This window comes from Lissotriton vulgaris, chromosome 10 (assembly GCF_964263255.1).
Source record: "Lissotriton vulgaris chromosome 10, aLisVul1.2, whole genome shotgun sequence".
Taxonomy (NCBI): Eukaryota; Metazoa; Chordata; class Amphibia; order Caudata; family Salamandridae; genus Lissotriton; species Lissotriton vulgaris.
The window spans coordinates 267,417,475-267,440,736 of NC_141698.1; the positions used below are offsets into that span (position 1 = coordinate 267,417,475).

At 45.4% G+C, this 23,262-nt stretch overlaps 1 protein-coding gene across 1 annotated transcript in view; it reads left to right on the forward strand.

Annotated features, from left to right (window-relative positions):
• Positions 1-23,262, forward strand: part of LOC147685096 (uncharacterized) — a 1,199,247-nt gene that overhangs the window by 391,999 nt on the left and 783,986 nt on the right. Inside the window, exons 13-15 of the mRNA XM_086940986.1 lie at positions 14,800-14,952; positions 16,241-16,396; positions 18,270-18,440. Coding sequence (XP_086797112.1) covers positions 14,800-14,952; positions 16,241-16,396; positions 18,270-18,440 — 480 coding nt within the window. The remainder of the gene's footprint in view (positions 1-14,799; positions 14,953-16,240; positions 16,397-18,269; positions 18,441-23,262) is intronic.

The window sequence follows — 23,262 nt, forward strand, 5'->3', positions numbered from 1 at the left end:
AGCTATATTCTTTAGGTAAAACTACCAATAGTTTTCGGATGCCCCCCCCCAGCCTGGACACCCAACAAAGCATAATTGTATTTACCAGGAAAGAAATTATGAGCTCCTTAGATGCCATTATACCTGCTAAAGCCCCAGGCCCAGACGGCATCCCAGGTGATATCTACCGCACTGACAGGGCGAACTGGGCAACTTATTTTTTGAACTTGGCCAATGACCTTGCCGGAGGAGGAAAGATGCCGGACTCGTGGAAGGGGAAGGAAGTGATTCCAATCTTCAAAAAAGGGGACAGATCTAAGCCCTCCAACTACTGCCCAATTAGCTTGATAGATTGAGCTCAAAAGGTCTTCTGTTGCTCGCTTTTAACAAAAATCCAAACCTGGATGGATGAGAAGAACATCCTCTCTCCCTTACAGGCAGGCTTTCGACGGAAGACCAGCACTATTAACCAGGCTTTTCGCCTTCTCTTGCTATATTGGAAGGTGGCTGTGTTGGGCAAAGGCATCTTGCCTTTATAGACCTCAAAACCGCCTTTGACCTTGTCCCCCATAGACCAACTCTGGCAAACCCTCATGAACATGGGAATGCCCCTCGAAATGTTAGAACCTTTGGTCAGGTTGCATGGTGATAACTTTGCACGTGTGAGGTGGGGCAATTTACTGACCCAATGAAGATCCGGCGCGGGGTACGCCAAGGGTGTGTTTTGACCCCTACCCTTTTTTCCCTTTATGCCAACCAGATTGTCGACCTTTTATGTTCAACTCCAGCTGATGCCCATTCGTTGGCAAACCAGAAAATAGCTACTTTGCTGTTCGCTGATGATACCCTTTTGGTATTTAAAATTCCTATGGGTCTCCAGTAGCTCCTGGACAAATTTAAGGCTTTCTGTGATGCGAGGGGCTTGGTTTTTAATACCCTCAAAACCAAGTTGATGATAATGAACCTTCGTAAATCCTTTAAACGGAACCTGGTCCTAGATAATGTCCCTTTGGAGAGGGTTAGCTCCTTTGAATATTCGGGCATAGTGGTGTCTGATAGAATCACCTGGAATAATCAGTTGAACAAGGAGTCCCTAAAATTCTCTCAGCTAGCAGGGGCATTGCGGCGCGAGATTTGCTTATCCTATTCGAAGCCCGTAGCGCCAGCTCTAAAACTCTATAGCTCAAAGGTTGTGAGTAGTGTACTCTATGGGGCAGTACTGTGGGGTCTGGTAGACGCAAGGAAATTAACAACAGTTGAAAACAAGTGTTTGAGGCATAAGAGCTGCAGCTTACACACAGTGCATAGATCGCCACCTAGTGTTGGGCCCGGATGTTTGCAGTTGTTTTTGTCCCGAAAAGTCTTTAGAAGTCACGGGATAGATGACTTCTCCTTTGGACAATAGTGCGCATGGGCATCGGCTCCATCCTTAGATTGTTTTTTTCCGCCATCGGGCTCGGATGTGTTTCCTGCGCTCTGGTTTGGAACAGATTCTCCTTCGGGCCGCAATCCTCACCCAGTTCGACTGTATTGTCTCGATCACATTTCCAATCGACGCAACTCTTCACGACTTCGAAGTCTTCGATTCCGGACATCGACAAACCTTCGGGCCTACCTGGGCCTTACTCTCTGGCTCATGGAAAGGACGCAGTTTAAGAAGTATCCTCAATGTGGGTCGAAGTTTCCCCACGCCGATCTACATGAGGTGTGCAACCTTTGCCTCTCACCGGAGCACAAGGCCAGACAGAGACTGTTCCGCCTGTGCCTCCTTCCGCTCCAAAAAGATGATTCGGACCGACGAGCTCGAAGAATTATGGCTCGCTCGACATCTTCTATCCTGGACAACATTTACCAAGAGGGCGTTGACATGCCAGATTAGGAGCAAGAACATGGTGTCGACAGCAACTCCGAGGCCGACGACTCAGACGTCGAGGACACCACTCCGGTACAGAGGGTCGTAAGTACACTTGTCGACCGCAACCCTTCCTCGACTCCCTCCAAAAAGACTTTGGTCACACCCTCGCCTTCAGGCCCGGGTGCACACCAAGAGACTGCTTCCCATGCCCTGCTTTAGGGCTCGGCAAAGAAGCCTAATAAGCCTTTAGGCGACTCGGGCTCGAGTCAGCCTACCCCCGGTGCCGGCACACATCTACCGGCACCGAAAAAGAAGCCATCTTCTTCCACCTCCAGGCCAGCTTCTTCCACATCTAAGCACTCGGCGCCGAAGACTGGCATTGGCTCCTCGGCACCAAAACCACACTCTGTGCCGAGCAAGAAATTGCCACCGAAAGCACCCGACTCCCATTCTTCGGAGCTGAAAAAAACACCTGATGCTACTGGTTCAGTGCCGAAAAAGCCTACGGAACCAAAAACCTCAGCACCGAAGGATCTACCTCCCACAGAGGAACTATTCCATCCAGATCCTACACAAAAGACTCTTGTTAAAGATCTCAAAACTGGTCGATTGACTCTTAGTTCTAAAAAACGACCATTAGAGACGCCTGCACCGGCTCTTCATCCTAAGAAAAAGGAAATTGCCACCTCTCCTCTAAGGATACCTTCTACTCCTCCTCATCCTCCACCACCTCCTCTCCTGCCACATCACTCCCCTACACCATCTCCTACTCCATTAGAATATGATGATAACGGGGATAACACCTCTGATGACACAGGGGGTGGTGCAGATAATGAGCCACTAGATAATACTAGGCCTCCTAGCGCACCTGACTCTTAGGATGATTATAGTACCCCAGATGTCCCTAACATCCCACAAGATGACATATACCCCTCCAGGCCTTCCCCACCAGAGGGCACTATGGGATGTAACCAACTTGTCCATAAAGCTGCCAATATCATGGAGTTGCCCTACATACTGACACAGTAGAGGAGGATTTCCTTATGAATATCTTTCATACCACACAAAGGTCTGCCTCAATTTTACCCATGCTTATAGAGGTCATTAAGCATACGCCAGAGGTCTTCAAAGATCCAGTTAGGGCTCGAATCATCAACCCCCGAATTGAGAAGAAGTATAAAGCTGCCCCCTCTGATCCAGCCTACATTAAAGGGCCTGCACCACTAGACTCCCTTGTAGTCCCCAACGCACGCAAAAGAGCCAATTCCCAAACAACAGGCGAGGCTCCACCACCAGATAAAGAGTCTAAACTCCTAGACGCCTCAGGCAAACAAACGGCGTCACAGGCAGCAAACATTTGGCGTATTGCTAATACTCAGGCACTGTTAGCAAGGTACGACAAGGCACATTATGACGAGTTAGAATCCATAATGCAGCACCTTCCTGATAAGTACAAGAATAGGGCCAATGAATGTATACAAAAGGGAAAAACCATCAACAATACCTCTATTCGTTGTGCCCTAGATGCAGCAGATACCGCTTCAAGGGCGATTAATACCAGTGTCCTTTTGCGTAGCCATGCCTGGCTACGCATTTCAGGTTTCAAACCTGAAGTACAAAGTGCTATACTCAACCAACCCTTTGATGAGCAACACTTATTTGAGCCTACTGTGGACGTATCCCTTGAAAAAATGAAAAAAGATACGGACACAGCTAAATCTATGGGAGCCTTGCAGTCGCAAGCTCCCAGACACTCTTTTCGTCGATCATCCTATAGAAGCACCACTAGAGGCTACTCGTCAGATAGTCCCTCTGCTTCTTACAAAGCCCCTACCCAATCCACCTACAGTAAGGGCTACCAAAGAGGGGGTTACAGGGGTAACAACAATAAAGGTAGAGGCAACACTAACAACTCCTGCTCTGCCTCCACCCCTGCCCAATGACTTCCCTACACTTCCCCCACCACATTCCATTCCAGTTGGGGGAAGACTGCAACAATTTCTTCCTGTCTGGACCAACATCACATCAGACAGGTGGGTGCGACAAATAATTCAAGCAGGTTACTCTCTCGAACTAACATCCACCCCCCCCAAACATACCACCAAACAGCGTCCAATGTCACAAGAACATTTGCTACTGCTCAGGCAGGAGGTAATTTCCCTCCTACAAAAAAGAGCAATAGAACCAGTTCCACTGCATCAACAAAACAAGGGAGTTTACTCCCTGTACTTTCTTATCCCAAAAAGGACGGCTCTCTAAGGCCTATTCTAGACCTCAGACCACTAAACCTGTACATACAATCAGACCACTTCATATGGTCACACTCCAGCAGGTCCTTCCTCTCCTTTTACAAAACTACTTCCTTGCCACCATAGATCTCAAGGACGCCTATTTCCACATTCCCATTCACACAGCTCACAGAAAGTATCTCAGATTTGTACTGGACGGTCAGCACTATCAATTCAAAGTACTCCCATTCGGAGTCACAACAGCACCAAGAGTGTTTACCAAGTGCCTAGCAGTAGTAGCAGCACACTTAAGAAGACAACACATTCACGTCTTTCCATATCTCGACGATTGGCTCATAAAAGCCAGCTCATACAGTCAGTGTGTACAACACACTCACACCACCATCCAATTACTCCACGACTTGGGGTTCACAGTAAACCACACCAAGTCCCACCTCAACTGTCCCACATACAACAATATCTTGGTGCCACAATAAACACCTCAACAGCACTAACTTATCCCTCCCCTGCCAGGATAACAAATATACAAGCTCTTCTAACCAAATTCCAACTGCAACACTCTCTTCCAGCTCGAGTGTTCATGCAACTCATGGGAATGATGGCCTCTTGCATATTCATAGTGCCTCATGCAAGACTACAGATGCGTCCTCTTCAAGAGTGCTTAGCACAACAATGGAACCAGGCTCAAGGTCAATTAACAGACCTAGTGTTGGTAGACGGTCGAACTCACCACTCTCTGCAATGGTGGACCACCAAAAACCTTTCTAAGGGCCGACCGTTCCTAGAGCCAGTTCCTCAAATAGTCATGATAGCAGGCGCATCGCTCTCCGGCTGGGGAGCCCACCTCCTGCAGCACACCATGCAGGGCAGGTGGACATGACAACAAAACTTACTCCACATTAACCACCTGGAGTTACTAGCCATTTTTCTAGCCCTAAAAGCATTCCAAAAGTACATATCGGGCAAAGCTGTCTTAGTCCGCACAGACAACTTCACAGCCATGTACTACATAAACAAACAAGGAGGGACACACTCTCTGCAACTCTCTGATAGCGTAGCAGGTATGGAGATGTGCTATACCTCTAAACATCTTCCTCTTAGCCCAACATGTTCCAGGGGTACAAAACACCATAGCCGATCTGTAAAGCCGTCAGACACAACAGATCCACGAGTGGGAACTTCATCCACAAGTTCTTCAACAGTTCCTTCAGATGTGGGGACAACCTCAGATAGACCTCTTCGCCACCCACAAAAACGCCGAATGCCCAACCTTCGCCGCTAGGCATCCACACTCGCTGTCCAAAGGCAATGCGATATGGATGAACTGGTCTGGCAAATTTGCGTACGCTTTTCCACCTCTCCCACTGCTTCCACTAATGGTGCGCAAACTTCAGCAACATTCCCTCGCTCTCATTCTAGTTGCTCCAACTTGGGCCAGACAACCGTGGTACACCACACTGCTGCAACTTTCTGTGGTACCCCACCAAAAGCTATACCTATCTCAACGCTTCCTAACCCAGAACCATGGATAGATCAGACACCCAGACCCAGCTCAGCTAAACCTAGTGATCTGGCTCCTGAAGTCCTAGAGTTTGGTTATCTTAACCTTCCCCGTGACTGTATGAACTTTATTAAAGAAGCTATTCAACACATCATAGGATACTTACAACACCTCCAAAGTTGTAACTTCGCGTACACATCTTTTAGACTGCATCTTGCTGCCTTTGCAGCATACCTACAAAATAGACAACATTTATCACTTTTTAGAGTACCTGCCATAAAGGCTTTTATGGAGGGCCTCAAAAGAATAATTCCTCCCAGAGCACCACCTTCACCTGTGTGGAATTTAAACATTGTTCTCACACCGTTAATGGGACCTCCCTTTGAACCTTTACTTAAATGTGAACTGCAATTCTTAACTTGGAAAGTTGCTTTCCTAGTAGCTATTACTTCTCTAAGAAGAGTTAGTGAGCTACAAGCATTAACCATTCAAGAACCTTTTCTGCAAATGCATCATAATTTGGTTGTTCTCCGTACCAATCCTAAATTCCTTCCAAAAGTCATTTCTCCCTTCCATCTCAATCAATCTGTAGAGCTGCCCATATTCTTTTTACAGCCACAAACAGTCGCAGAAAGAGCTCTTCATACTTTAGGCATCAAAAGAGAATTACTTTACTACATTGAAAGAACACAACCCTTCGCAAAACTAAACAACTTTTTGTGTCTTTCTCACTACCACACAAAGGCAAGCCCATACCAAAATCTGGGATAGCTAGGTGGATTGTCAAATGTATACAGATCTGCTACCACAAAGCTGAACGTCCGTTATCTGTTCCTCCTAAAGCCCATTCTACTAGAAAGATAGGGGCTTCAATGGTATTCCTAGGGAACATTCCCTTAGATGACATCTGCAAAGAAGCCACATAGTCTACACCGCACACATTCACAAAACACTATTGTGTGGATGTGCGAACTAAACAACAAGCGACTGTGTGCCAGGCTGTACTCAAAACACTGTTTCAAACTACTGCAACAGATACAGGTGGTCGCCGCTAAGAGTGGGTACTGCTATACAATCTATGCACAGTGTGTAATCTGCAGCTTATATGCCTCAAACGGAATATGCTACTTACCAGTATGCATCTGTTCTTGGCATGTAGAGCTGCAGAGTTACACACTCCCACCCGCCTCCCCGGCTACCTTTATCTGTTCCAGTATTATCTTAATTAGATACAGCTTACATGAGCATCCTTCCTGTTTCTTACAAAACTCCATCATTTCCTTGCTGGCGAAAAACAACCTAAGGATGGAGCCGATGCTCATGCGCACTATTGTCCAAAGGAGGAGTCATCTATCTTGTGACTTCCAAAGACTTTTCAGGACAAAAACAGCTGAAAACATCCGGGCCCAACACTAGGTGGCGATCTATGCACAGTGTGTAACTCTGCAGCTCTATACTGGTAAGTAGCATTTTCCTTCCTAGGAGTCTTGTAGCCCTTCCCCAAAGCACCCCCCTCCTTCCTTTGAAAGTGGACCTGGGAGTTAGGGCTATACATGACCAAGCGAGTCTGCGCCCCTTGCTTTTCTGGTGTAGTTTGGTCACTACCCCCGACATGGCCCCTTATGTTGCTGCTTTTAACGAAGTGTCCGCCCTAGACAGGAACAAAAAAATTGGGTGGATAAAATATGTTAACACTGTTTGGGCAGCAATTGGCCTCCCTAATGAGCCTGCTAGCTCTCCACCAGGACCAGCTAAAGCGTCAAGATTGGCTATGGGTAGAACAGACCACCTATTTGAGGATTTGTCATGGTTGTTTAACCAATGTTTTTTTAGACATAAAAGCCTCTAAATACCTCTAGAAATATCTTGATATCATCAAAGTGCCTGGAGACAGGAAATAGTATACCCAGTTTAGGTTTGGCTGCTTACCCATCAATGCCTTAATCAACCTTTGGCTAAACAACACCAGCCAGCCCAAGGGATGCCCATCCTGTCCCGACCCAAACAAAACTGTGGGCCATGTTTTCTTTGCATGTCCAGCCTACGACAGACCGAGAAGAAATTGGTTGGTCCCACTATGCAGATAGTTGGGGACCCATAGCCATCTTGACGCACTACATATTTTAAGATCGATACGAGACCATCCTTTGCGTGTGCCATTGCAAAATTTCTTGGCCGGTTCTGGGCCAATAGGCGAAGGCTCCTGTCCACTTTTCCTTGTGCCAGGGACCAGCTGTAGTAAAAACCTTACAAATCGAGGGTGCTTTAATCCCCAGGATCCTGTTTTTATCTTCCTTTTCAAAGTTTTTATCAACATCTTTTTCAATTGTGGACATTGTTAGTCATTATTGCACACACTTTATTCCTGTTTTATCCTTCTTACTTGATTTTGAATTGAGTGCACACATCCTGCACAGTTCTTTTGGCACGGCTCAGAACACGGCAGCCCTCCCCTGGCATAGGGGGGGGTCACAGAGCAGATACTGCTCATGGGCAGCGACGTGATCAGAGCACAGCCTCAGACCTTGTTCAGGTAATCCTCGAGCAGGGCTCCCCAATGGACCTTGCTCCCTTCAATACTCTCCTGTCCTTCACAGGTACACTGGTCTTGACAGGTATGCATGTTATGTTTCTCCAGCTCCAGGGCAGGTGATCTTGGTGTCCTTGCTGATTGCCAGCAGGGAGACTATTAACTCATGTTCCTCTGTCCTGGTCACAGGCAGAAGTCTTGCAGAGCTTCCCCTCATCATACAGCCTGTCTGACTGCTTGGCAGATGACAGCGTTTGGGGTCTTAACCTCCCCTTCTTATAGGTCTTTGGCGTTTTATGTAGGGTGTCTGCTTCTTTTGAAGTGAACATCTTTCCTTTTCTTCTTTCATCAGAAAGGATGTCTTGTCACAGCAGTCATGACTCCAAAGCTGATTGACCCACAATACAATTCATGGGAGTGTAGACACCTGGATATCAGCCACAGTGATATGTGCAGAAAAAGGTTAATCCCGGGCTTCCAGTCCCATTCATTATGATTCCCTTATCGGTCCTCTCTCCCTTGCTGAGATGTGTCCAGGCCCCTTCCCTGTGATCTATCACTGAATCAAATAGCAACCTTTTAAAATATAAATTAAGAATATCTTCCCACCTTCCTCCACTGTGTCCCACCCAGCTTACAGGAAAGCAGCAATACACAAATCTGTCTGGTGGAATTCCTCCACTCCTCATGTCTTTACCGGGCAGGTTTGGGCCTCCCAAAACGGAACCCAGGGTCCTCCATGTAATGTACGATTACAGGCCTATTTCCACCCGTACTTTCATAGCATGCTTACTGCATATAACTGTTACTTCCGTGTACTATACCATTACAGGCACAAATACATTCAGCACACTTATTCATTCTGCATGCACTATTCAGCATAGTAGCCTTTCTGCACTGTACCAGGATGTGATGTTTTAAAACAAACACACTGCCAGCACACACACTCACCACTCATATGTGCAGTGCACAACAATTCCCCCTTCATGTATTGTACTTCAAGCAAGCACACATAAACTCAGCACATGCTTTCCTTGTGCATATACTGTACAGCACTACATCTTCCATGTATTGTATCCCAACCGGCATACATAAATTCAGTTAATGCACTATCCATAAATATACTGTGCAGTACTGCTCTAGCCCTGTACTGTACCATTCACAGGCACACATACAACCAGGTTCATATACTAGGAGTACAGAGGGATTTACAGGACTAGGTCGCCCTCCACTCATGCAATCAAGAAACACAGTGACCTAGTCCACAAGGCAATCGTTTTATGTATATCTGTGGGTATACGTGGATATGTCAAGAGATCATTCCGAACACACCTTTGAATTTAACAATAGGTGTCTGACTCCAGATACTTGCCAGAAAAACTTTTTAAAAGTAGCCAATCTCTGATACATCTAACTTTAGACAACACAGGACAAACATTCAGAAGAGAGACGACATCTGAAAAAATGTGTGAGTAGCTAGAAGACACCTCACGGGCGCACCACCATTGGGGCCCCTGGTTGGTACTCACCAGGGTGGCCCTGTTCTCATCATTGGTATCAACTAGCTTAACGTAAACGTGACCGACTCCCAAAAGTAAAAGACAGTGAATGGTGCAGTGTACACAAACTTATATGTGACAAGGACTAACAACGTTCAACATATAACAAAACAAATACTGAGCGCACAGGAATGGGAACCTTTTTATTTGTATTCTCCTGTCCGCCAACAGTAAACACATATATAAAACAAAGAGAGAAGCGAATACTCCCTATCGATCCGCTTTCAACTCGCAGCCGACATGTTTCATTGCCATGGTAAAGATTCAGGCAATTTCTTCAGGGCAAAGATGTTTATAGAAAGCCACTGCCAGCAAAGTACTGCGTTTGAGGTGCTGTAAATCAAAGAGAGGAGGAAAGCACGTGTGAGGGGCTATCTGTGATTGCACTGCGTGCTGTATATTATTGCTATCCGATCACACTGTGGAAATCTAAATTACTTGGCTTACAGCTTCGACTTTCATACCATTGTAATCATCTATTTTGAAAAGTCAAGGACCCACTCCCAATCGGTAAGTGTAGTCTATTCTCCCATCAAAGTTTATCTAATCAAGACAAAAGAAAAGAAAAGAAAAGAAAAGCCCCGCGTGGGCGGACATTAGAAAAAGCTAATCTAGTCTCACCGGGAGCTCCGTTTCCAAACGCTTCGTGTGCAGCAAGGTAAATACCAGTGGAGAAGGATTCACCGGCGTCTTCTCAGCACCGGATCGCCGAGCGTTTGGGGCGTGTAGTATTTATTTTTAGCTCCAGGTTTCTCATTGGCTAGTAGCGTCACGTGGACACATACAACCAGCCCTGAGTCACTACTCTTGATCAGCACTTCCACATCTACGTGGTGTAGGCTAAGGGTGATTTTAACACACAACAGTAGAACTTTTAAAAAGGTGAGTGAGACTTTTGGCCTCACTCCTGTGACACTGGATAACAAGCATTGGCATAGCCAATAGGTCTTGCTTTTGGGATCTTATAAGTGTTTAGCCATGCAACAGTTGAAGTTTTTGCACCAAGGATATTGTGCTGCATAACGGCGATCTGTGAACCTGATAAGTGTTAGGACAGTGCGTGGGGCAGGGAGTAAGCACGGCCAGCTTTGAACCTGATGATAAGTGTTAGGACAGAGCAGGGGGGGTAAGCACGGCGAGCTTTGAACCTGATAATCAGTTTTAGGACAGAGCGGGGGCAGGGAGGTAAGCACGGCGAGCGTTGAACCTGATAGGTGTTAGGACAGAGCGGGTGTCAGGGGGGTAAGCACGACGAGCTTTGAACCTGATGATAAGTGTTAGGACAGAGCGGGTGTTAGGGGGGTAAGCACGGCAAGCTTTGAACCTGATGATAAGTGTTAGGACAGAGCGGGTTTCAGGGGGATAAGCACAGCGAGCTTTGAACCTGATGATAAGTATTAGGACAGAGCTGGGCAGGGAGGTAAGCACGGCAAGCTTTGAACTCGATGATCAGTGTTAGGACAGAGCGGGTGTCGGAGGGATAAGCAGGGCGAGCTTTTAATCTGATGATCAGATTTAGGACAGAGCGGGGGCAGAGGGATAAGCACGGCGAGCTTTGAACCTGGTAAGTGTTAGGACAGAGCGGGGGCAGGGGGGTAAGCACGGCGAGCTTTGAACCTGATGATAAGTGGTAGGACAGAGCGGGGACAGGGGAGTAAGCACGGCGAGCTTTGAACCTGATGATAAGTGTTGGTACAGAGCGGGGGCAGAGGGGGTAAGCACTACGTATTAAGGGTAAAGTGGCCGCTTCTATGACATACCTAAAGCTGCTGGTTGAGAAGCTTGCAATGGACCCAGCCTCCCTTCAGACTCTGACCTTGAAGCCTAGAGGTGGGGCCAGAAGAGTGAGCAGCCCAGAGTAGAAAAGGAGACAGGGACACTTGTTTTCAAGAAATGAAATGCACTGTTCATGCCCTATTGACAAACTTCCATGGCATGAATAGTGGTGAGGCTTGCAAACAGGAGCAGTTTCCCTCCTTCCTATCCAAAGGGAGGGGTCAAGAGGTGAAAGAGCAGGCTGGAGAAGGTCGGCGCTGGGTTGTTTTCAGGAATGCAGAGGGAGGAGAGAACAGCCAGGGCCTGTGACCCATGACGGGAGAGGAAAGCCATATGGCGCATGTGCCCGCGCACATGCACGCAAGCTCTAGGCCACAGTGGTAGCATTTTCTGAAGCCCTTACTAATAGTCTCGCCAGAGCACAGTGCATGCGCTGCTCTAGGCTCGACCTAAGTCTCGCCGGAGCACAGTGCATGCGCTGCTCTAGGCTCGACCTAAACGGATCTGTTCACTACTACTGATCACTACGCTGTAGGCTACTACTACAGCGCTTCTGCTGCTTAACCTAGCAAAGGTGGTAAGTAACCTTTCACCGCTATGAGTGTAGCACTCTTGGTGCCCCTCCCAGTAACCAACACCGCTGTCTGTGAAACAATTCTATGTCATGGCGCACATGCATGATCCATGTTCGCCTATAGCAAGAAAATCAGCATTTGGGATCCAGAGAACAGCACAGTTGGGCAGTCAGGGTACTGGTACAAGCCTCTTACCATGCAAAGGACTTTTCCGTCCCAGCACACTCTCTTTCCGAGTAACATAGAGGAAATGTATCAATGTAACCTCACATAGAGCATGCCTTGCTGCTGTGAAGCATGCTGTTTCTCTGATGCTCTTCTGGTTAATGGAGGATTAAAATTCCGAAGGTGATGGGAGGGACACACGTGATTAAGATGTAGTTCTACATTATGTTTTCTGTGGCATTGATCCAGTCTTACATCCTCATTTAGGAGGCCATTGTATTCCCGGAACATATTTGTTAATTGGACAGTACATCAGCATTAGTAATGCCAATTTTTGTATGCGCCATTTTAACCTACAGATTGTGCACCAGTGATTTTTACACAGTGTGATTGCTAGTGCAAAACGTGTGTGCTAAAATTACAGATGATGTACAACATTGTTCTAAAAGCAGATGCTTGAAGCTCAGTCGTGCAATAACATCTGAAATTCAAATCCACTCAAAAGCAGGTGGTAAACACATTACCTTCAACTTCACCTACAAACAGTCCTACCATGTTTGCTCTCATACAAACAAGCAGCCTGAACACATTTTTAAACAACAATCAGGACTTCTTGCAGAAAAAATGGAATACAACAAATCTTTAAAAAAAGCTGGGAGACTGATGCCATTAGATGTATTTGCTGTAAGATGTCATCAATACTCTGGCCTTTTAACACACACTAAGTTGTTATTCAATTGTATTCTTTTAAGTTGAGCTGCAAGATATTTGTTTGTGAATGTTTAGACTATTGGGCCCGTAAAGCAGTTTGCTATGCGCATGATTGTGAGCTATTAACTCAGTCAAAGCATGTTTCGCTTGTGGATTTACTCGCTTTTCCTAAGTTATCAAACTAACCTTAGAAACAAATGAAATAGTGAGAAAGGGGATTTTCCTTTTGAAAAAGCAAAGTATTCATGAATGCGCTTTGTTTGACTGATCCCACCTAACAAATAATTTAATTTGATTCTTTGTAAAGTACTCTGAAGGTTGAAGTTTTCAACATTCGATCCACTAAGTGGGATATCAATTTGAAGGAATATGAAGAAAAAGAATAAATCAAAGGGATCAAAATGAACTAGCATAAGGGAACACCCCAAAAGAGTTGCATCTGTATTATTTAACAGCCTCTTAAGGTATATTTGCTACTGCAAAGATGAACTTGAAGATGGCGCCTAACTAAGTCATGCACCCATATGGATGGTAAATTGATAGTGCATGAAGTCGTACCAGAGTTGTTGAAGAAGCGGTATACCTGCTCTAACAGATGTAATAATAATTTAACAAGGGTTCACAGTATTCATGTGGAGAAATGTCTGGTACATAGACAATATTAGCACAACTTGTCTTTTGTCTGAATGAAGGAATCCAAGAAAAGGAATCCGGTAGAAAAATATAGGCCCTCATTACAAGTGCGCCAATAAATTCCGGTACACAAGGTCTCCTTTTTGAATCTTCAACACAACTGGTAAGCTTGCATTTCCTCATGGCTTCTACATAAAAATTGTCATTGCCAGAGTGCTGCTCCTTGTTGTCTGTACACAGATAAACATTATTCTTTAGCCCAAGAGCCCACACAAAGCCTTTCTGTCTATTCTGGACTGGTTCAGCAACAACCATTAACTTTATTGTATGACAAAGAAATCAGAGTTGCTGTCAACTCTGTGAAATGTTCAGGAGGCACAGAAAGGCCTAAATTCAGAAAGCATGAAGGCAATGGGAGGGGCAGAAAACAGAACAGGACTGTGGCTTTCTGGCTCTAGTGAGACCTGTCTACCTAAAGTGAAGCCTCGCTCCTGCAGCATCCTTGGATCACTTCATGCTACTTAGTAGACTGATTGTAGCAGAGGAATAATGGGTGTGCAGGTGACAAAGAAAGACCAAGTTGTCTTTTCAGACCTACTCATCAAGGATATTCTTGGCTTGTACCTACAGTGAGAGAATCAGTTCACAGTGACTGCTTTACAAAGCCCTAAATAAGTGAATAAAATGCATTGAACTACTGGTTGTCTGTGGAGATGTTGTAGAGATGCTGATTCTGGTATGCAGACACTGTACTACAGGGTGTAACTGTTGTTGAGCTATACAAACGTTGATGCTATTTTTATAGGTGGGAAAATACCCTCACTATGCCTATAGCGTTCTGTAGCCCTCTGTTGTTTTATTTTTAGCGAACTATGCAAACGTACATTATACGTCCTATCTAGCATATGCAACGGCCTGTCATTTACATGCTTTGAAGTATGAAAGCCGTAAGCATTCCAGACTTGCCATAAAATTTCATGTTGTCTTTTTAAGGATAGTTTTAAAGAGCAATGCTTGTCTGTAAGACACTTAAAGTTCTAGGATTCCTTAGTTTCCATCCACAGTATTTAATATGGGTGACTTGCAACTCCTTTACAGCTAGCCCAAGTGCCTTGTTTGCCCAAAATGTCCAGGGTCTTTTCATATCAAGAGGGTTGGCTTTGCCCAATGCCCCTGTCCAATTCACCCATTCCTTTAAATAAAAGAGCTCCTTCAACCAGTGGATCAGCCGGACCTGTCATCCAACGCATTGCGTTCTCCCAACAGATGAGGTCCGCAGGGGCACACATCTCAGCGCCCTGATGAAACTAGTGAAGGAGATTCCAGAATTCCTGTTTGGAGGTTCAGAGATGACCAGCAGCCCGTCGCCTGCTGGAAGTGTTGACGAAAAGGCATGGCTCAAGAAATTAGACTCTGATGGTAAGCACCGCAGTCTCTTCACATTCAGTTGCTGCTACAGCTATGAAAACGCTTGGGCTTGGAACGTTCTGCAAGATGTGGTGCAGTTTGTTTTCAAGGCTGTTTAATGTTGATGTCTTCACTTAGACAACACATTGCAAAGGATGTGGTTTATCTTACTCTCTGGCAAAGCAGAGAATACAGGACCTGTACTGTGAGTTCATGGAAAGCTCTGGCGAAATTAGACCTCGATCATCTTTTACTCAGTGGATAACATTTGTGATTACTTGACTGTTGTAATTAATGAAGTCCTTGAGCCAGGTATATATATAACACGCTGGTTTTAATTAAGCTTAGTTTCATGTTAGGTTTCAAGTAAATAAGTAAAGATGACAAAAGCCCCACCAGGAGCAGCCTCCCTGCTGCTCATCCTGCATCCACCAACTACCACTTCACATATCTCCAGACCCCAAGCATCCTGTGACATCACACACATCCAACATTCCAAACATCATCAAGTACACCAGCACTCACTCTGGCTGAGCAGTAGGGAAGAGACAAGTAAGTTATAACATCCCCCTTCCTTAGGGAAACTAAAAGCAGAAATGATGCCCATAAATTGAAACATCATTAAAACATTACGTAAGAAGGGATGGAAGCAATCCACCATGTACATGCATAAAATAGAAATAATGCAGATAAATTGAAAACATCAGAAAATCTACAACATCAGAAAGAAATGGAATTCCACCAATACATGCATGAAATTATGGAGTTAACCAAAAACAAAAAAATAAATACACTGATAGGGATTTACCCCATCCCCCAATAAATACACTAATAGAGATTAACTCCATCCCCCTTCCTTAGGGAAAAAAACAACACCACACCAAACACGCTGAGCGGTGAAACAAAACTGGGGCACACACCACCCCATAATTACGAGATGATACCAACCCATAAGCTAACCAAACTCACCAACATTGGACACACACCACTCTAAATAACTAGCACTAGGGGTACTCACCACCCCACAAACTCACCACCATAGGGCACTCACCACCCTAAAACAAACAGTACCAGGGCACTGGCCACCCCAGAAACTCACCTCCGTAGGGCACTACCCACCCTAAAAAAAACAAGCACTGGGGTACTCACCACCCCACAAACTCACCACCATCCATAACATTGACCAAGCATGAAAAGTGAAGAACTACAAAGGTATCAAGTGTATAGAACAATAGTACCTAGCAGAAACTTTTTCTCTTGCTCCAAATGGTTTGCTTAGATATAATTTCCTCTTGCACAGTGAAATCTGAGACAACTTCAGACAGCTCTCACCTGCCAGTTTTGGAAGACCGACTGACTGAGCTATGGAGTGCACCCAATACGCCAAGCAGCATCGTGCAAGCAGATCTGGAGGAAAGTAGGCTGGACACTACAGGAAAAAGGCCATCAGCAGAAGGTAAACGCAATGATAGCCATCGAGGAGCCATTTTCCCACACTGGGAGGCATCTGGAAATACTCTATTAATGACACTTATAGAATTTTTTTATTTTTTACTCAAAAAGCGCTGGGCGAAGGTTTCCTGCAAAATGTAGAATCAACTGAATCTTTAAAACCATATGTTTGCTCACACACAAGAGGGATAGCTCCTTGATTTACACATTCTCTTAATGACAGTAAACAATGTCTTTCATCTTATTAGCCTTAATGTTATGTGGTAGATATCCGATTAGCTTACTTATCAACTTGCATTGTGACAGTATGTTAGACTTCCCTATCCCTTTCATATTTGTGTACATTCTCTTCAGGTAGATCTGCCAGAAATCTGTATAAATATGCATTTATAGCACCCTTTTATATTTAACTATTTATGACAGGGGCAGTATTACATGAGATTTCACTTGAAACAATACTGTCAAAATTATCCTGTTTTTCTTTCTGACAGTTGTATGTATAAAACATTTGGGCTGATCTAGAAAACTAGTAAACCTTTACGTGATAGTGACATTTCTGAATAACATCAGTTCTCTTATGCAAACACAAAATACAGGGATAATATTGATGTACAGAAGTCTCGCCAACATTCAGAAACTATTCAGATCTTAATTTTCATGGCTCTTTATTTAAATGTGGGCACAAGTAATTATGCATGCCGCCCCTCATTTTAGTAGACCACTTGTTTTCCAGTTAAGTTTTGATAGCCTCGTAGTTTGAGCCTGGTAAAGAAGTACCAAGCATAGTATTGGTAACCTTATAAAGTACTGGCATTTCCTACATTAAGACTACAAAGTCAGCAGTTTTTCTAGAAAACAGCTTTGATTCCCATAGAGTCAGTATTCCTGTAAGGCGATAAAAAGGAATGGAATGACTGCACTCAATTGTACCCGCTGATTTTGCAGAGATAAATAATGGTCCTGAATCATTACTATTAGCCATTACTGATGCATTTGGATGGCAACGGTTTAAATAATATTGTTTAAGAATCGTGACAGAAATAAATGTTTACTTAATGCTTGCATTTAAGGCTGTTTCAGATGGTTGGAGATAATTTTGTATGCTGATCAGGAGGGCTGCTTGAACTTTGTTCAAAGATTGCCACCTGAAATGTCCTAAATGATTTCTTCAGCAAGCTACGTCCTCACAAAATCTGACTGATCTTCCTTAATTTTTTGTGGAAGTACTTTCTGTAGCATCTAGACATTCATCTTTGTGCATATTTTAAAATGTGCCTTTTTAGTGGACATTTCCCATTCAAAAGCTGCAGTTCACTGTCATTGTCACCTTAAAGCTCATCAAACATTGTTTTTCTTTGGGGCTTCCATATTTTGCCTACCTATCTCACCCTCCCCAAACCACTGCTTACAATTTGTGAGTGGTATTTTTTAAACTCTTCCCTGGATCTTTCCTATTTCACAGCTGTGCTGGCATTTCTTCTAGTGTGCCTCAAAATTGGTGACTACCTTGATTTGCAGCTTCGCTTTGAGTTCTGGAAATTGACTCTGAAGCTATACCTCCTAGTCGTGGCTGTGGGCCCAATTCAGACCATAAATCATTTCATCTTGATTGGCCAAATGAGGGCTGTACCACACAGGATAGGTTGTGCCTGAACTTTGGCCCATGCTGACATCACCAGATTTCGGTAAAATTACTTGTCTTCACCACATCCTTTATTCAGCAAAAGCTACATGTTCAAGTAATGCAGAGTGTTCGTTTAAATGCTCAGAGGAGCAGAAAGCAAATTCTGGTATTATTATTTGCATTTTATTTTTTATAACAAAAGCTAGGTGAGCGCAATTTGTAATGATAATGATGTGTTATCTCTCTCTGACAGTTAAAGCTGGAGACATTTCTGCGGCTGATACCTGCTTCCCCTACTTGACAACCTGTCTGAAGCAACCATCTCTAAACAGCTCCTCCAACAGCAGCACCCCTACAAGGACCCTACCAAGAGATCATGAGCAGGGGAAACCAGTGATGGAAACCAAGAATGCACATGAAGAAGGTGAGCTAGAACCCTTGCATCATCTTTAAGAGTGGATGTGGTCAAGTGCCAAGATCATAGACAAACATATCATTTGCCACGTGTTCTGATCCTTGCTTCCTCACGTGCCCAGATTACGTGATCTAAAGCAATCAACTATATGCCTCTGTTTACCTGTTCCCTTATCTACAAAAGCAGAAATGATTAGAAACATACTTGTTCGAGGCATGATTGCTGTAGATACACATGCTTTGCATACTCCTGCCATCTAGTGTCAGATCTGGGTGTTTGCGAGTTGTTTTTCTTTGAAGAAGTCTTTCCCAGTCACATGGTAAGGTGACTCCTCCTTTCGGTGATAATGCGCATTGACATCGACTCCATTGTTAGTTTTTTTTTCTTTCTGCCATTGGGTTCGAACGTGGTTTGCTGTGCTCTGGTTTGAAACCATTCTTCGGGATCCCCTCAGTGCGCAACACACTTTACCCTTGTTGTTATTGCTTTCATACGCGTTACACTATTCTCCACGTGCCGAATAAACTGGAAAACTCTCCATCTTCTGTCAAGAACTTCGGGCCTAACCGCGTCAGTTGACTTCCACTCCGTTGCTTATTATCCAGCCTTCTGCCAATGGAACGGACTCTATTTCAATTCTGTCCTTTGTGCTACTCCAAGTATCCGCTCTCCAACCTGAATAAAGTCTGCGACATGTGCCTCTCACCGGAGCAGAGGGAAGAAGATTGCGACGCTTGGCGATCATTCTGATCGAAAAAGACTGTTCGAGGCATATGAGCTGTAGATTGCACACTATGCATAGATTGCCACCTAGTGTTGGGCCCAGATGTTTGCAGTTTGTTTTGTAGAAAAGTCTTTGGAAGTCACGGGATAGGTGACTCCTCCTTTGGATGATACTGCGCTTGGTCATCGGCTCCATCCCCAGATTGTTTTTTTCCGCCACCGGGCTCGGATGTGTTTCCAGCGCTCCGTGTTGAAACCTAATTCTTTCGGCGCGCAATCCTCACCAACTTTCAGAAAATAAGTTTCGAACGCTTCTCCACTCAACGCTATTCTTCAACGTCGAATACTTTGATTCAGGTCGTCGTCGACGGCCTTCGGGCCTAAGTAGGCCTCAACTCCAGCTCATGGAAAGGCCTCCATTCATAAAGTGTCCTCAATGTGGGTCGAAGTTTCCCCACACCAACCTTCACGAGGTGTGTAACCTCTGCCTTTCTCCGGAGCACGAGGCAAGGGACTGTTCAGATTTGTGCCTCTTTCCGCTCCAAAAGACTATCCGGGACCGAAGAGCGAGAAGAACAATGGCTCGATCTTCATCCTCCATTCCGGACGACATCTTTGAGGAAGGCGTCAACGTCCCAGAACAACAGGACGTCGACAGCGGTTCCGAACATGAAGAAGATTCGGATGTTGAGGACGTCACACCAGCGCAACGGATTGTAAGTAAGACCGTCGACCCCGACCCTTCCTCGACACACCCAAAGAAGGCCCAGGTTACACCCTCGCCCTCGGGCTCGGGTGCACACCAACACTCCGCTTCTACTGCCCCACCTTCGGGCCCGGCAAAGAAGCCAATTAAGCCTTCGGGCGACCCGGGCTCGAGTCAGCCTTCCCATGGTGCCGGCGCCAACTTACTGGCACCGAAAAAGACATCGACACTGGTTATGCCGACGCCCAAGCCATCGGCGCCCTAACCCACAACTCCTTCAGCACCGAAACCCAGGTCGGAACCAAGCAAAGCTTTGGATTCCAAAAAACCGCCAGAACCGAAAAAAGCATCGGATCCAAAGAAACAACCGGATCCGAAAACAACACCCGACCCGAAAAAACCTTCGGAACCGAAAAAACCTTCGGAGCCGAGAAAGACTCCTGCTTCCATGACAAAGGACATTGTCAAAAAACCAAAGCAAGACACTTCGGTGCCGAAACCTTCCACAGCACCAAAAGATCGGCCTCCGGCAGAGGACTTGTATATTACGGACCCTGCCCAAAAGACTCTGGCTAAGGGCCCAATAACTGGACAGTTGATTTTGGCATCAAAGAAGCGACCACTGGACAAGCCAGCTCCAGCTCCGCTTACAAAGAGAAAGGACATGGCTACCTTGCCTTTAGGACCGCCTTCCCCTTCTCCTCCACCTACGCCATCACCACACTCTCCCATATCACAGCATTCCTCTGCATCCTCTCATAGAGCTGATAGTTCTGATGATATGGGGGTAACATGCCTGATCCAGACACACCTATAGGATCACCTGACCCATGTGTTGATTACAGCACTAGAGATGTCCCAAATGTCCCTCAGGATGACTTATACCCCTCATGGCCTTCCCCACCTGAAGACACTATAGGGTTTAACAAATTAATACACAGAGCTGCACAATATCACGAGGGGTGAACATGCATACAGACCCTGTAGACGAGGACTGCCTGATGGATACCTTTGATAACTCACAAAGGTCATCATCCATTTTACCAAAGCTCAAAGGGGTAATTAAACATGCTGCTGAAGTCTTTAAAGACCCAGTCAGAACTAGAATCATTAATCCTCGTACAGAGAAGAAATATAAAGCAGCCCCTTCAGACCCAGAATACATTAAGAGGCCAGTACCACTAGACTCACTTGTAGTTTCCAGCGCCCGCAACAGAGCTAACTCACAAAAATCTGGTGATGCTGCCCCACCAGATAAAGAGTCTAAGTTACTAGACGCATCAGGGAAGAGAACTGTGTCTCAAGCAGTAAACATCTGGCGTATCGCCAACACACAAGCATTGCTAGCCAGATATGATAGGGCACATTATGACGATTTAGAGTCAATAATGAGACACCTCCCTGATAAGTACAGGGATAAGGCACATGAACTCATCCAAGAGGGTAAACACATTACAAATACCTCCATCAGATGTACCCTTGATGCAGCGGATACTGCGTCTAGAGCAGTTAACACCAGCGTCTTGCTACGCAGACATGCCTGGCTACGTATATCAGGATTCATACCTGAGGTACAAAATGCCATTCTAAATCAACCTTTCGATGAGCAACACCTATTTGGACCCAACGTGGATGTATCTCTTGAAAAAACGAAAAAAGATACAGACACCGCAAAATCTATGGGAGCCCTACAATCGCATGCTGACAGACGTTAATTTCATCGCTCATCCTATAGAGGTGCCACCAGAGGATATTCCTCAGACACAGCCTCTGCCTCATACAAAGCCATTACACCATCCACTTACGGCAAGGGCTACCAAAGGGGTGGGTCCAGTGGTAACAATAACAAGGGCAGAGGTAAAAATAACAATTCCCGCTCTGCCTCCACCCCTGCCCAATGACTCCCTTCCCCTTCACCCGCTGCACTCCACTCTGGTCGGGGGAAGACTCTAACAGTACCTGCCAGCTTAGGAAAACATCACATCAGACAGGTGGGTGTTACAAATTATTCAATCAGGTTGCTGTCTGGAACTACAATCTACCCCCCCCCCCCCCAACATACCACCCAGGCAGTGTCCAATGTCACAGGAACATTTAACATTGCTCAGAAGGAAGTAATATCCCTCTGGCAGAAAAATGCAATAGAGATAGTCCCAAAGCACCAGGAAAACAAAGGAGTATACTCACTGTATTTCCTAATACCAAAAAAGGACGGATCTCTAAGACCCATCCTAGACCTCAGACCTCTAAACATTTACATTCAGTCGGACCATTTCCATATGGTCACACTTCAAAAGGTCCTTCCACTACTGGGACTAAACGACTTCCTTGCCACTTTAGATCTCAAGGACGCCTACTTCCATATTCCCATCCACGCAGCGCACAGAAAATATCTCAGATTTGTGCTAGACGGGCAGCACTACCAGTTCAAAGTGCTCCCATTCGGAGTCACAACAGCGCCAAGGGTGTTTACCAAATGCCTAGCAGTGGTAGCAGCACACTTAAGAAGACAACACATTCATGTCTTCCCATATCTGGACGACTGGCTCATAAAAGCCAGCTCATACAGCCAGTGTGTACAACACACTCACGCACCCATTCAACTGCTTCCCGACTTGGGATTCACAGTAAATCACACCAAGTCGCATCTACAACCCTCACATATACAACAGTATCTCGGCGCTACAATAAACACCCAGTTAACACTAGCGTATCCCTCTCCAGCAAGGATAACAAGTGTACAAACTCTTCTAACAAAATTCAAGCCGCAACACTCACTACCAGCTCGAGTGTTCATGCATCTCATAGGAATGATGGCATCTTGCATATTCATAGTTCCTCACGCAAGATTGCATATGCTTCCAAGAGTGCCTAGCACGCCAATGGAACCAGGCTCAAGGTCAACTAACAGACCTAGTGTTGATGGACGGTCGGACTCATCGTTCTTTGCAATGGTGGAACACCAAAAATCTTTCCAAAGGAGGACCGTTTCTAGAGCCGGTTCCTCAAGTAGTCTTAACAGCGGACGCATCGCTTTCCAGCTGGGGAGCTCACCTCCTGCATCACACCACTCAACGTAGGCGGACACCGCAACAAAAGCTACTCCACATCAACCAACGAGAGTTACTAGCTGTGTTTCTAGCCCTAAAAGCTTTTCAAACTCAAGTGTCAGGCAAAGCTGTCCTAGTCCGCACAGACAATATGACAGCTATGTACTACATAAACAAGAAGGGCGGGACACACTTTCTGCAGCTCTCTCAGTTAGCACAGCAGATATGGAGATGGGCCATACCACTAAAGATCTTCCTATTAGCCCAACACGTCCCAGGAGTACAAAACACCATGGCAGATCTGCTAAGTCGACAAACTCAGCAAATCCACGAATGGGAACTTCATCCACAA